A 15,533-nucleotide genomic window follows, 5' to 3' on the forward strand; every position below is an offset into this window, starting at 1 on the left:
TCCTCCGGGACCCGTCCTTAAGGCGTGTGATTCAATTGACGGACCTGCTAAATGTTAAAGGTGGTCAGTTTCTTATACGAAACAAAAACATTGTGTTTGCCACAAAGAAGGCTTTAAATCTTGGCTTGATATATTTAGGAAGTATATGTTGTTTAGAAAATGTCAGTTATTGCGATATCTGTCAATTTTATTTGCTTTAAGTAAGAACTTTTGGATATCTTCAATCAGTTCAAATAAGATTTAGCGGGACGGGACGCAGGCTTGACAACATCAATCTAACGCTTTCCGTTTTGTATTCCATTGCAGAATTTCCGATGGATAACAGCGGCGAAGGTTTACCTCAAAGGTGGAAACGCGAACGAGATGATGAAGAAGACGAGCGAAGGTTGAGGATGTCGCCAGACACGAAACGACAAAGAACGGATAAAATTACTCTGGCTAACGGCGATGGCAAAGTCATGTCAACTTCCGATCATGGCCGATTCATGAACATTTTAACACGGCTCTTCCCAGAGCAGAAGAGGAACGTCTTGGAGTTAATATTGAAGGGGTGCGGAGGTGATGTGATCCAGACAATTGAGACCGTACTTCCCAGTCACGAGGAAGCCCTAGCTAGGGGACAAATATTGGCAGGAGTACCACGTGGTCTGTTTCCAGGCCCCCCGCCACCTTCTAGCTACTCGGCCTTCTCGCCACTCTCTCCCACAATTCCTCACGGCATTCCACTTAGTGCTGTCGAATATCACGCAGCCTCGAAGTGTGCAAGTGGTCAATGCCCCGGATGTGTGTATTATCCGGGACCTGGCCCCCTACCGCCCGTACTGAACCAACTAAAAGATCCTTCAAAGCGACAGACTCCGGATGTGCCCACTTCTCGAATGCCGTCAATTTCCGAGCATAACTCGATCCCGATGTCAACGATCCCTGGCTTGACAAAACTACCCCACCTCGAGGACATGCGGTATAGTCAAAGTATGCGGTCAGCGACTGCTGCCCTAATGACCATGAGCTCCGCTGGACGCGTTCTCTCCGGGGACCGAGTGCTATTACGAAGCGATCGTGACAGGAGCCCTCCCAGCCTATCTCCTCGCGGCTCTCCTAAAAACGAAGCAGACGAAAAAAATTGAAGTTAGATAACTAGAATAAACTATAGTTGAGGTATGATAATTAATGAAACAGATACAACGATGTTGATATTATTACATAGGGGACAAGTACCACATTGCGTGGTTGTATGGCAGTGATATTCGTAATATGAACGGTATATATATTGGAATAGCTTACACAGAGTTATTTAGTTCCTCTGTTGCTTAAAAATATGATGTGAAGCGCGTTTAATTTTTATTGAACTGTAAACTGAACGAAAACGATTGTTTCGTTTACTTTTCCAAATTATTTTCTTTCATGTTGGGTTTGGCAGCCAAGCTGCGTATATTAAAACAAGAGGATTTGAAGATGGGTTAACCTCACTCCTTCAAATTCACTTGTTTTTTAGGATGTGTACATATTTAAGCCAAAGAATCATTCGATTAACTACTACTTATATAAGAAGACGCTTAGAGCTGTTTTACTACAATTTTGTACCATAGCAGTTTTATACACGCCAAAGAAACGAGATCAGTCTAGCCGGAATTGTGAGCTTTTTAAGTAGATGACATCGATCAGTGGTAGATAGCCTTCCAAATAGAAATGATTCTTCCTAGGTTTTTAGCGTTTGATCAGACAAAGTTGTTTGGAGAATGTAACAATACATAAAAAAAATTATTCAAACGATTCAGAGGATGCGCGTAAATTAACTGTAAAAGTAGCCGGCATTGTAGTAGTTTATTGAGATGTAAAAATCAGTGGCTTATTTTATTTTTTCTGCCTATTCGATTTTATAAAGCTAACTTGTAAAAAAGCCTTTTTGGAAACGATTTGAATGTGTAAATAACGCAAACCTATATTCGTATCTTAGTTTGTACCATAATTTTTACCCGTCAACTGAACAGCGAAATTAGCAAGGGAAAAGTGCGAGAAATCAAACTCAACAACTGACCCCGACGAATAGAGCGGTTTTTTGTTTGTGGTGACTGTCATTGGACCAACAGTAAAAAAAAAAAAAAATCATATAAAGCCAATCAAAGTGAGTAACGAACAACGAACGAACCAAGTAACGAAGCAATAAGAATTCGAAGAAAATTGAGTAAAAATACTTAATTGCTGCTAAGCGCCTGAGAACTTGCATTCGATGCCAAGCGTGGATGAATGTTGCAAGTAGTATCAAGTGTGGGCAAAATTGCACTTGGTGGCAAGCGCGGAAAGTCGCACACTCGAGCGCGGGAAAACGCGTACTTGGTGTAAAGTGCGAGAAAAAGGGCAGGCGGCGCGAAGCGTTGATAAGAGTTTTGATTGGTTAAAAAGATCGACATGTTTGCGAACACATAATTCAGACACTCCAGACAAAACATATTCATTTAACTGAAGTCGCAGGTCACAGTTTGTTCGCAGTAAAAAAAAAACATCTCGCTTTTGTTCCAGTAGGTTGGGTAGAATATTAATCAGCTAGCTGTAGCTTGATAAGTAGCTAAGAGAGTTATTTACCGGTAGATAACAGTAGCCCTAGAACGAATGTTCAGAAACACCGGACACCATTGTAAAAAGGCTTTATAAAAGAAGTAGTTTTGTAAAATATTTTAGGCGTAAATGTTTTGTCATTTTACTATAAAAGTTTGAAACATAGGACGGTAGAGTCCACAATATATGTTTTTTGTCGCAGTTAGTCCAACGCATTTCGCTCGCAAGGTGTACGTGTTCGTGTTAACGTTCAAAATAGTTCAGAGAAAGATGAAAATGAAATTGCAGGCTTAATTAACATAGCAAATTGCTAGATAACCAAATTTAAAAGAACTCCGAGTTAAGAAAAAATAATTTGAAATTTTCATGAATGTAAGGCAAATAAATCAGTAGGTTAGGATCACTAATTAAAAATAAGTTCAGCGATTTTGTCTTATTGTACTACTTAAAAGTAATGTTTGAATAGCAAGACATTACACTGTCAATTTTTACCTTATTGTACTCAATGTTTTGTAATTGCTCGAGGTCTTGAAAATGAATGGCTGTATTAAGGAGCACTTTCTTGTGTACAAGACATGTGTAGAGATGTCAAGACAGGTTACCATGGTAACATGTGGTTGAACTAAATTTAAAGGGGTGCTGTCAACTTCACTAAAGCCAAAAAATCAAATGTAAAAAAAAAAAAAAAAAATTGAACAATAGCTATTTTCGAGTATTGGCAATAATTGGCAAATGACGAAAAGCCATATCTTTGTAAAGCCGGAAATTAATTAAGCCTTCGATTAAAATGTGGTCACACATGCGAATAGCAAGTCGAGGCTATACTGATAATGCTTTGTTTCCATTGAAACGTTGTAAAAAAAACTCCTGTTTTGTTAATCGGCAATTAAGTCCATCATTTGCTTCAAATATTTGTCCTATTTATGTTTACGAGTTTTTTAAAATACAAGTTGATAGTACTCCTTTCAAGGGCAGTTACAGTAATGCATCCTGGTAGATACAAGTATAAGGCAATAGTAATAGCACTAGAGAAAGTTTCTCAGCAATTCGTTGTCTAAATTTCACAGGATTCTTACTCAAGAAAGAAACCTTCAGTCATTTACTTATTTTATTCTGCGCTACTCCGAGGCCTAATTAATACGTCGCTGTTTTGGCGCGTCGAATGTCATTCAAGTTTCAGAAACAGTAAAAGCAGCATATGTTACACTATAATTTGAGAAGTAAGTGGCCTTAAAATGAACAAGGTGTAACGGAATTAACTGAATTGTATCATGATTCGACAGGACTGAAAATGCGCTGTATAAAATAAGCTCTTAAGCGCTTAGGGAAATTATACTATAACTGGGATAACATAAAATTCCATTCTATTTAGAAAGTATAACTATCACACACCGAAAATATATATTTATAGTCTTCGTGTAGATGAATATCTGTACAATCGTGGCCGCTCTTCTGCTGGCCATCTGAATTAAACAATAAAGATTGTAATTTCAATGAAATCGGCTTCATCTTTACCAGAGTCAGCTTATCACGCGTGTGTATGCGTTCTCTGCGCGCGAGGGACACGCTTGAGCATGATATCAGCCTGGCCGTTCGAGTAGGGGGGCTAAATGACTTCTCACCGGTCTTTTGTTTAGAATGATACGATGTATGTTTGCAAAGCGAACACAGTGCGAAGTGACCAAATTTGTTCAAATGAATTAAAAAAAAAAAAAGAAAAAAAAAAGGGAGACAGAGAGACAAGGAAATCGCTTTTAGTTATCTTTCGTCTTTTCCGCTCGCGAATTTAATTGTGCGCCATCTTTTCTCCGGTTTTTCAAAATTTGAAAGCTTAGAACAGATCTTGTAAGGAATAAAGTCCTCCGGTCGGATGCTCTACGCACTGATGCTGGAAAACTTTAATGGCGCGGAGCTAGCACATTTACTGAGTTCACAACGAATTGATGAAAATAAAGTGGCGTTTTTGAATATATAACGGCATGTTTGTATATGTTGAGATGTCTTTGTCTTTTTGTAATCTTCTCTTTAGTGTGCGTGATTCACAAATCTTGTTCAATTACCTAACTTGAAACTCAAGCACGTCTTGTTGACTATCGCAGATATTTGAACGGAAATTAAACAAAGCTTTAAGTGACAGCTTTCAAATAAAACTAAGTGAAGTTCATTTTCCATTGAAACCCAAGCAAAATGCGATGATAAAAACCTTGTGTCTGGATGAAAATAAAGTGGCCGAACGCGACAATAGCTAGACAACCATTACGGTTCTTACAAAGGACTGCGTCTAAAAGCTGTCGCATTTTTTGAATGAAAATATCGGTTTTGAATTTAAGTAATACCCATAGGAAATGCTATTTACATTCAAATTGAAAAAGCTTACTGAAAACACCGAATAGATAGAGAATCGAGACCAATCAGTTGCTTATTTCGGCATTGCAAGTTCGTTTCGGGAAATTTTGAATGTTTATAATACCTGTCATAATTGAGATGCTCCTCGTATGTTCCACTTAGTCTCGAAACCAAATAAGTTGAAAGAATAACCGTCTTGGGTCGTCCGCAAATTACCATTAAAATAGAATTCGTTCTTACTCACTCGGACAGCTACTAATAAAGAGGGTTCGGTCAATGATGTAATGCAATCGCGATAATCCGTCTTGGACCAATCACAGCGCGACCCTATCGTATTTTGAACAATAGAACTCATTTACAGTGGACATGCCGTAGGTGATATATCAACTGTTTGACTGTAATTAATTGGAAAAGCGTAAATTGTAAAACTAACAGTTTCATTCGGAGCTGTCGCAAGCGCAAAGTGTGTCGGAGAAAAGGAAAAGCAGTACGCAACGCGAAGCAGCGATGACTGAAAACCCTCGAGGCCACGACAATGTTATTCGATCTCCGCGCTGCGCGCGGTGCCGAAATCACGACGAATTTTCTTTTTTGAAAGGACACAAACGCTACTGTCGCTGGAAGGACTGTACCTGCTCGAAATGCAGCTTGATCATAGAGCGACAGCGTCTCATGGCAGCGCAAGTGGCGCTCAAGCGAGAAGACGATGATTCGTCTCCACCGTCGAGTTTTCGGGATGTAGCCAACGCGGCGGAGGCTGGTTGCGTGGTACATCGGTCGCCGCTTCCTTCCAGTGACGCGGTACCGACAATCGTTCGACCGGCGCCGGTGCAACTTGATGTTAATAACAACAACACGAACTCGGACGACTGTGAAGCGATAATGGCTGAGGCGAGAGCCAAACACACCTCGCTCTCTTCTGGTCAAGGTAACTGAGATTTAAAATCTTTTCGTTTAATTTGTATAATATTAAAAAATCAGAGAACGCCAGCGGAAGTAGGATAAGCAATTGCTTGAGTGGTTACACTCGAAGATTTTTGCTAGAAGCTTCAGTAGGTACTGATCTCCGAGGAGGTTAAACGGAATGAAATGCTTTAGCAACAGACAAATTTCTATATTATTAGTTTACAATACTATACTTTTTAAGGTTAGCTTTCGATTAAAACATTTAAAGCCGTTCATATGTATAGAGAGAATGTTTGCTAAATAGCCCAGTGTTGTTTTCACTGATTAGAGTTATGAGGACTATAGCTATATACTGGAACCATGAATACTTATTACTTGAAAAGGAGTTGCCGTAATCGTTGTGAGGCGCTGGAATCTTTGAACTTCAAAAAATTATTTAATTAAACGGTTGAACTTTCACTGAACGTCAAACGCTCAAGAAAAGCGGAAGAGAATTAACAAACACAACCTCATTTCCTTTCTGAGAGAAATTTAAGTCCGTAAATATTGTACTGAGTCTGTCTTACTGTATGGCTGAAAGTACTCTCGAGTTGTATCAAATTTTGTTTCATGTACATTGACTCATTGAAGTGTTTTTGAAAGGTTTCTTAGCGTAAAACTTAACAAAAATGCTCGGAATTTTAAAAGTATTTACATTTGAAAGAACAAAGCTATATAGTTACAAATTCAACGAGGAAGACGTTGTTTGTGTCGCATTCAAATCAAATGGCATTTTTGATAGGAATACAAGGTTAATCAAATGTTTAGATTGATATATATATATATATATAAAGCTGTCAATAACTTGTAGTGCTGAAACGTGTGCAGTTTCAGTAACTGCTCTGAGGAATACCCAAAAGAGAATATTTAAGCAAAATACTAAAACTGATGTTTCCACCTGTGTCCCCAAATCGCTTCCTGCCCTTTTCATGTATTACATATTCATGTAGGCCCAATACAGATTGATCTCTTCGGATTCTTTAGCTAAAAAAGTAAGTTACAGAAAGTTTTGGAAACGGAGTTTCATTCCATGCTTCCGGTAGCATTTATTTATTTATTTATTTATTTATTTATTTATTTATTTAATTCAATATTTATCCAGGGGCATCCAATTTAGCAGAGCTAGTTTAAATGGAGCCCTGACACAGCACAAGACAAAACACAAAATGCTAGCTGGACCTTTCTTGATATTTTTAACGACGAAAAGAATTAATTGTCCAGTGTTACGAAATTTGAGCTGATTTTTTGTCGAAGAAAGCTGTAGATTTTCTTTATGACAAAATACTTGTTTCTGAGGCGTTCAAGGTCATCCGAACAGATATCCACAGAAATATACTGTTCGGTTGCTAAGCAATTTCAGGGAAAAAAGTCAGGTTAAACATAATTGTAATTAGTCTCATAACCAATCACAAAGAAGAATACATGCATATAAACAATTTCCACATTCATAGCACATATTTTTCATGACTTTGAGCAAAAAAAAGTTACAGTAAGGCACTGCAAAGGATGGCGGAATTAACGGTGATGTGTCTGCTAACTTCCTTTTCACACAGTTTTTCGAAACAAACTGTTATCTTCTTAGTCTTTTACGAAATCGCTCATAATAAAACCACTTCAGCGTCCGTGTGCATAAACTTGTGCTAGCACCAGTTTTTGTACTCTGATATATCTAAAACAAGAGGATAGAGCTAGCCTTTAATTGTGCCCTACACCTAATACAAAGACTATTTACAAAGCCTTATAAAGCTTAGGATACCTGTGGAAATTAGCGACACGAAAAACAATTCGAACGCCGGCCATTTCTAGACTTGTGGCCTCACGGCAGTGGTAACTATAAGATTTAACATGTTCACTTTACCGCGTATTTTTCAGAGATAGTTAAGCAACAATAATTTCAAAAATCTGTAAAATACTGGACAACAATATATCGGGTATTTTTTTTTCCAAATTAAAGCTTTATTATCTCTGAAAAATGCATGATTAACACAAATTTTCTTGGATTCCAGCAACCTTAGCTAAGATCTGCTTTTCCCGAATAGTCATAAGCCGCGCAAAAACATCTTTATTTTACTGAGTTGGAAAAGTCCTTAAGAAACCCGAGTTTCACGAACCATCTCGAGATGCGCAGAACGTATGCACATTAAAAAAGAAAGCGCCGTTCTTAAATAAATAATTTTTACATAATTACATCACATCACATTACTCAGATTTACATGGCTACGTCAGTACGTTGACATTATCGACTACAACATGGCCAAAAGCTACCGTTGTTTCTGTTATCTGTTTATTGTTCCCACACCTATTGTTGCAAAACCGAATAGTTGTTGTTACACCGTCTCACCCCATGCTTCCCCCTCCCTTTTAATGATAATAATATGCTTTATTCATCCATCTTAAAAAATAAATATACAATGGATTTACATAATTGGATCTAAAGTTAAAAATACACAATCATAAACAAAGGAGACTTTCTGCCCGCGCCATAAAAGAGTTCGCATGTCTTTTGTTTCATGACCTTGGTATTGCTACTGGTCCTGGTGTTGATCGCAGGTTATAGCTATAGCTAGTATTTGGCTTTGTGGTGAAAATTTGTTTTAGGTGGCTTTATTATTTACAATTCTTTCCAATCCTTTGTTCCGTCTGCTTTTGGAAAGCGCCTCACTTCAACTGACTGAAATATCCTCTCCTTGATTGTAGCTTTCAAGCGCAGATTCTCAGAGGTAGAATCCTCCTTGCCGTCACAACTCGAGGCAGGAGATGATAGCGTTTTCTACGAGAGTGACGGAACAAATGGCGAGGCAAACGACGGCATCCGGGGATTTCAGCAATCATCCAGTCATGAAAAAGAACGAGATGTTTCCCATTCCTCCACCGACGACTCCGCAAATGAACTTTTCGAGAGTCCTGGGAACCAGACTTCCAACTACCGCGGGAAATTGCATCCTCTGGACCTGCTCACCAGGCTCTTTCCAACCCAAAAGCGGAGTGTTCTGGAACTGCTTCTGAATGGTTGCCATGGAGACGTGATTAAGGCAATAGAGTGTGTTCTACCGAGTCATGAAAAAGCTCTGGCTTCTTTAAAAACTACCGAAACTCCCGTCATGCAATATAACCCGGGAATGCATCCAGGTTATTTTATGCACCAATCTCGGTCTCCTTATGAAAGCTCGGTGAGGCCTGGGCACTTCCCGTTGTATGGCTCAGCACCAGGATTCTCATTTCCCATGGTGGATTACCTGCACCCGCAAAAGTGTAGCCTGGGGCCGAAATGTACAGCAAACGATCCAGAGCGTGCGTATAACGTTGTTCCGGTTTCAGAACCAACAAACATTGTGGGCAAAGTCTGTTCAGAATGCTCTACAAAATGTTCACCAACCAGCAACTTTTGCAGCTCTTGTGGAAAATGTTTCAAAGAAACTTAATATAGTTCTTGACAATGCGTTTTGAAGTTAATTTGACATTTTTCAGTCACAAGGTTTCTGTGCTAAAACTGTCAGAATTTAAGAAAATTCAAATGTTTTGTTTTTAAAATGGTTTACTTTTTGATGGATGGATGCTCGGTCTGGACAAAAAAGTCCGTCCTAGGCCCTTTTGTTTAAAAGCCGATTAGTCCGAGCTCAGAAGCAAAGGAAACAACGTCTCAGAAAAGCCAGCATTGATTCTTTTGGGACCATATTAAGCAGAACCATAAGAATCCATAAAATGTATGTATGAGAGACGGACTGGTCTGTTAAAACCCATATTTTTTACAACGTAAAAAACAAATTGATATAGTCACTAATCTCTTCTCGTAACAACTGTTCACAATGACACGTGATTTAAATTAAAGCTAATTTATCGGAATTTTGTTCTCAAACCTCAAAAGGCCCCTCCCTTCCCCTCCCCCCGTAGCCCCTCGAACGTGCTGAAGCGTTTATGCTGAACGTTTGAGTTACCTTTTGAAAGGAACTAGGGTCAGGCAAGGTAGCCTCTAGAGAGAATTTATGATAATTGAAACTTCTGGACAATAAGGGTATCGCATATTTTTCCAAACTAAAGCTTTATTATCTCTGTAAAATGCATGGTTACTTTATCCCTAATTCTCTTTTTGGATTCCAATCAGAGTCCCTAGCTAAGATCTGCTTTCCCCGCATAATTTATTAGCCGCGCAAAAATACCTTTATTTTAGTAGGAAAAGTACTTAAAGAAAGAAACCTGACTTTCTCGAACCATCTCGAGATGCGCAGAACGTCTGCACAGTAGAAACGAAGGCAACGTCGTTAAATTAAATAGTTTTTACCACGTTACATTACATCAATTCATATTACTCCGAGATGTAATTGCGCCACATTTGATCCTGCAATGCTGTTCGAGAGTCTGGGGAGCAAATTCTACTTTGTATTGTGTTAATAAATACGCCAATGAATTACTTGCTTTCCAATCTTACAATTTTAAACCTGCGTGTTTTTAGGTTGCTTCTTACATCATTGTCCAGATTTGGGACAGTTACATTTGAGTCCGAGTACGACTTTTCAAAGCTAGCGTTTGGTTTTATCAACAGAGTTTATAACGTAATTTTGCTACCGTAAGTAGATTCGGGTGCTAAACGAGTGCTTACGGTGTCATGGCCAGGGTACCTTATCAACTCTGTACATGTATCTGCTTAAATGTACTTAACTATGTCAATGGAGCATCATTTAAGCTGTTATTTAGTAACAGTATAAATATAAAAAAATTCCTTGTTTTTGCTTTTTTGTTTCAAAAACGCCAGTTTAATTCATATCAGTGAACTGAATTTCCTAACAATTTCAGAACAAGGTCTCTTTTGGCGTGGCCAGAAGATCGTAGCACGAACCATGAGTATGAAAAGTTGGTGACTGAACCGACCTACTTTGTCGGGAGTGTAACTAAAGTGCGACCCTGGCTGAAACCTTTACCAGTCCCCCTATCTGTCCCGCGTTTGTACTTGCGGTTTTCGCGAGCCGTATTTCTCACTAGAGAGCCTATTGACACGTTTAGCGTAACAGGGGTTCCTAGTTTTGGCCATGCGATGAAAAAGGCAGAGTACTGATAGTACGCCATTTTCACTGCCAGTACAAGACTTACAACCACTCACTGCCTTTGCTGAATTAAGTTATGGGAGGCGAGATTTTGCAAAGATAGAGGGTCGTAAGACAGAGAAAGGAAAGGTAGAACGCGTCGCCGAAGGGGAGGTGGGTGGGTAAAAGACACTCTGAAATCCCAGAACGGCGTAACTTGGCGAGAAGGACCAAAGAGCAGGAATAGTTTGCTAAAATAGGCAGATGAAGTCCCACGAGACACGGGTGGCATTGACTTTAAAACACCGAGGCGTTGCAACATGCCAGCGTTGCGCACAGGCTAGTTTCATGGTTATTTAGACAATGAGAGTAGTCGGTTGATTACTACCCTGATCGCCTCCTGTAACTGATTACTACTAGTCAGGTGTAGCACATCCCGGCCTCGTAGGCTGATCGTTCAGCCCAGACTGCATCTTATTTGTCCGTTTACTTTCTCACCTCCAAAAACGAACATAATTCAGTCCTAAATTTCGTTCTGAAAAATGGTGTTAAACCACGAAACGGCACAACGAGGAAGGGTTGATGAACAGTTTTTTTCATCGGGCTCAATAACTTTCATTTTACTGAGCGGTCATACTTCGGGATTTCATATACAGAGTCAAAACACCTTGTACAGAATAATAAACACTGCCATCAGACAGTACTGCGGGTTCAACAGCTTTCATTTCAGCGTTCATACTTTGGGATGACATCTACGGAGTCAAGAAACATCTTGTACAGAAAAATCAGCAGTAACATAGGAAGAAAAATGCTACTCGATCGCTTTCAGTGAATGGTCAAACTTGAATGATTTTATCCACAGACTCAAAAATTGGACAGCATCAAAAGAGAGATTTAGAATTACGTCTCAGACCATGGTCTTGGCCAAACTGCAAGCGGCAGAAATGACCACGTGACCATGTTTATCCTATATCTCTCCCGGAAATGACGGAATCCCAATTGAATTTTACAAAAAAATGTTGGAATTTTATTTGTGAGCCGTTCATTAATTGCATAAATGAGTCTTTTGTAAAGGAAGAATTGTCCAATTCCCAAAAGCAAGCTGTCATCACTTTAATAGAAAAACAAGGAAAAGATCGCACGTTAATAGAAAATTGGAGACCTATTTCTCTAGTCAATGTTGATGCCAAAATAATCTCGAAGGTAATTGCTTCTAGACTTAAAAATGTCCTGCCTAATATTATACACTGTAATCAATCCGGTTACGTTAAAGATCGCTATATCGGTGAAACGGTAAGGTCAATTCTTGATATTATGGATTTTACAGAAAAAGAAAATATACCTGGTCTGATGATATTTATTGATTTTCGAAAAGCTTTTGATACTTTAGAGTGGAACTTTCTGTTTAACTGTCTGGATGCCTTCAATTTTGGCCCTGAATTTAAGCGTTGGATAAAAACTTTTTATAAGAATATTCAAAGCTGTGTGATAAATAATGGCTTGTCATCAGAATACTTTAACCTTTCAAGAGGAGTCAGGCAGGGTGACCCTTTGTCTCCTTATCTTTTTCTTTTAGCTGTTGAGACTTTGGCAATTTCCGTCAGAGAAAATGTTGAAATAAAGGGAATTGTAATTGATCAAAAAGAGACCAAATTATTACAATATGCTGATGATACAACTGCGGTTCTCGCTGACATAGAGTCGGCCCACATACTCTTTCAGTTGCTAGAGAATTTTAAAAATATATCAGGTTTAAAGGTCAATAGCTCAAAGACAGAGGGAATGTGGCTGGGATCGCTGAAAGGAAATGAAATGAAGCCGCTCGGAATCAAATGGCCGAGCGATCCAATAAAAGCCCTTGGAGTCTTCTTTTCATATGATAAAAAACTTCTCTTTCAAAAAAACTTCTCAGAAAGGCTTGACAAGATAAAAAAATTAATTAATATCTGGTCCTCCAGGGGGTTATCCCTTTACGGGAAGGTTACTATTATCAAAACTCTGCTCTTGCCGAAAGTTGTTTACATATCTTCTTTGCTACCTACCCCTGAACATATAGTGAAAGAATTAAACTATTTGATATACAATTTCCTATGGAAAGGTAAAGACAAAGTAACTAGAGTATCTGCAATAAATAATTATGAGGGAGGTGGCCTCAAAATGGTTGATATTGAAAGCATGATCAAATCTCTCCGCCTCTCCTGGCTGAAAAGAATCTTTGGTGATAATTCAGGCGTATGGAAAAGCTATTTAGAATATCTTCTAAAAGAAACAGGTGGTCTGGTTCTTTTTAATTGCAATTATAATATTAAAGACTTAAATATTAATTCTCAATTCTATGCAGAGTTTTTGAAATGGTGGTCTGAGTTTCGCAAAGACAATGCAAATGATACTAACTGGCATTACTTTATCTGGAATAATCAAGAAATACGAATAAACAATAAACCAGTTTTCTATAAAAGGTACTTCAATAATGGGATTCGAACTGTGGGCGACTTACGCTTTGATCTTAATAATATCGACTCTTATGAATTACAGGCAAAATACATAGAGAAGACGAATTTTCTGGAATGGACTGGTCTACGCCACTCCATACCGCTCAATTTAAGAAATGCTAATTATAAACCGGATCCCATAGTCCTAAATCCATCCTTCAAAACTGACAGTGGTCTTTTCGATGTAACTAAAAAGAAATCTAAAGATTACTATTCCCTTTTTGTCCGTAAAAAGGCACGCTTCCCTAATCATGCGCAAAAACTAAAGTGTGAATTTAATTTATCTGATGAGGCGTTGAAAAAAGCTTTCTGTCTTCCCCATTCAGTTGCTTTTGAGCCATACGTTCAGGCCTTTCAGTTTAAGGTATTAAACTCTATACTTTACACTAATTCAAAATTACATAAAATCGGCTATATTTCAGACAATCTGTGCTCTTTTTGCAAACGGGAATCAGAAACTATACAGCATCTCTTTTATAATTGTTCTTACTCAATTACTTTTTGGAAAGACTTTGAATTATATTACTTATCCCTGACAAAACAACAAATACATCTTGAGTTGAGAGATATTTTAATCGGTGTTCTAACACCAGAATGCCCCTTACTAAATTACCTGTTACTTATAGGAAAAATTTATTTATGGGGGTGTAGAAGAAATAACGAACTTCCGAATATAGGTGGTTACAAATTTAAAGTATCGTTAAAGTATGACACAGAGAAATTTATTTGTACGAAAAATAATACATTAGACATATTTAAAAAGAAATGGACAATATTTAGACCTACTTAATATATATGACTTGTACGGGTGTGACTTTGAATTTTTTGTGAGTGAGTGCATGAGAGCATGAGATGAGTGAGTGAGTGTTGTGAATGGTGTGTTAGCGGGCCAGCGAGTGAGTAAGCTAATTGTAATATTGTACAAAGTGTAAGTGCGTAAGTACTGTCTAGTTTATTATTGTATGTAACTGTGTGTTTTCTTGCAAATAAAAATTAAAAAAAAAAAAAAAAAAAATGTTTATCCTATATTTGCCGCTCGCTGTTTTTTCTAAGTAAAATTGAGTAGGCCAGAATTATTTTGCATTAGTATATACCGGCACAAGTGAATAGTACCTTTCGCATGCGCTGATTGGCTAGCTCGGAGGTGATTAGCCAAGTACTATTCACCTCCGAGCAACCGAAGAGAAACAAGATGGCTTCCCGTTTCGCCACAGTCACTAAAGAGGAATTTATTTAGGTAAACGAGGCAGCTGTTACAAAAAATACAAAAATGGCAGCAAATGTTAGATTGACGGCATTAAATGGTAGCTTATTCAATCTTTCCAACCTCGTATTCTAAGGCGAAAAATTTAACTAAAATGCCTTGTTTACGAAAACTGCCGAGGACTATAATTACAATATAAACAATGAAACATCTAATGTTTTGCAGCATGGTTTCAAAATCAAGACAAATTTCACACAGCAATTGAAGAAATGACACCTTAGCAACAAAATAAGTGCCTCGAAAAGTTTTAATTGTTAGCAAGAAAGCGAGACGGAACTTTCTTCAACAAGAAATCGCTTACCGCGCGGAGCGCGAGATTTTAAAATTTCCCACCATTTGTCGTTATACTGTCAAAAATAAAGGAATTTTTTGGCCCGCATGTTATTCAGCTTGTGTGGTATATACTAAAACAATTATTCACCTCAGTGTCGGTGAAAGTGGTGGATATTTACTTCCACTTCGGTGAATAATTGCCGGTTAACTATTCCCATACATTTACTCGATTATTTTTTTTAAAGAAAACATAAACCTGAATCTCACTTTTGTAAATCTCTCTAAATAGCTCAAGGCTGTGGACCAATGACTCGATTGCATACCGCCATACTTATTTCAAATTCCTTAGTTCGGCCCGCTGTGATAAAATATAGCATAAATACTGAAGAGGTCATCTTATAGTCACTTAATCATGCAAATTTGAGTTGTTTACTTATACTTTTGCCTTTGGGCGAAGATACGGTTCGGCGATTTTCGTAGGGCGAAAACATTATTTGAAGGCTTGTTTTACATGGTAATCGCTTCTAGTCAGCCATTATTTCTATTATCCATATCATTTTCAAACTCCTTCCTCTTTCATAACTGTTTTATTGTTAATAGAAAGGAACATCGGCCTTTTTTTCTTACAAGTAACACTTA

At 38.1% G+C, this 15,533-nt stretch overlaps 2 protein-coding genes across 7 annotated transcripts in view; both read left to right on the forward strand.

The window, feature by feature from the left end:
- LOC146467506 (doublesex- and mab-3-related transcription factor A2-like) overlaps positions 1–4,055 on the forward strand; it is a 52,157-nt gene extending 48,102 nt beyond the window's left edge. For all 6 annotated transcript variants that reach the window (XM_085125826.1, XM_085125828.1, XM_085125827.1 and 3 more), the window contains exon 3: positions 307–4,055. In XM_085125826.1, the coding sequence (XP_084981952.1) occupies positions 307–1,127 (821 nt within the window). In that variant the 3' untranslated portion in view covers positions 1,128–4,055. The remainder of the gene's footprint in view (positions 1–306) is intronic.
- Positions 4,056–5,264: 1,209 nt separating this feature from the next.
- LOC146467507 (doublesex and mab-3 related transcription factor 3, truncated-like) lies at positions 5,265–10,008 on the forward strand. The gene is made up of 2 exons (XM_085125832.1): positions 5,265–5,830; positions 8,545–10,008. Exons 1-2 carry the CDS (start codon positions 5,410–5,412, stop codon positions 9,267–9,269), a joined length of 1,146 nt encoding a protein of 381 aa, XP_084981958.1. The 5' UTR covers positions 5,265–5,409; the 3' UTR covers positions 9,270–10,008.
- Positions 10,009–15,533: the final 5,525 nt, after the last annotated feature.

This window comes from Pavona decussata, unplaced genomic scaffold (genome assembly GCF_977016875.1).
Source record: "Pavona decussata unplaced genomic scaffold, jaPavDecu1.1 SCAFFOLD_135, whole genome shotgun sequence".
Classification (NCBI taxonomy): Eukaryota; Metazoa; Cnidaria; class Anthozoa; order Scleractinia; family Agariciidae; genus Pavona; species Pavona decussata.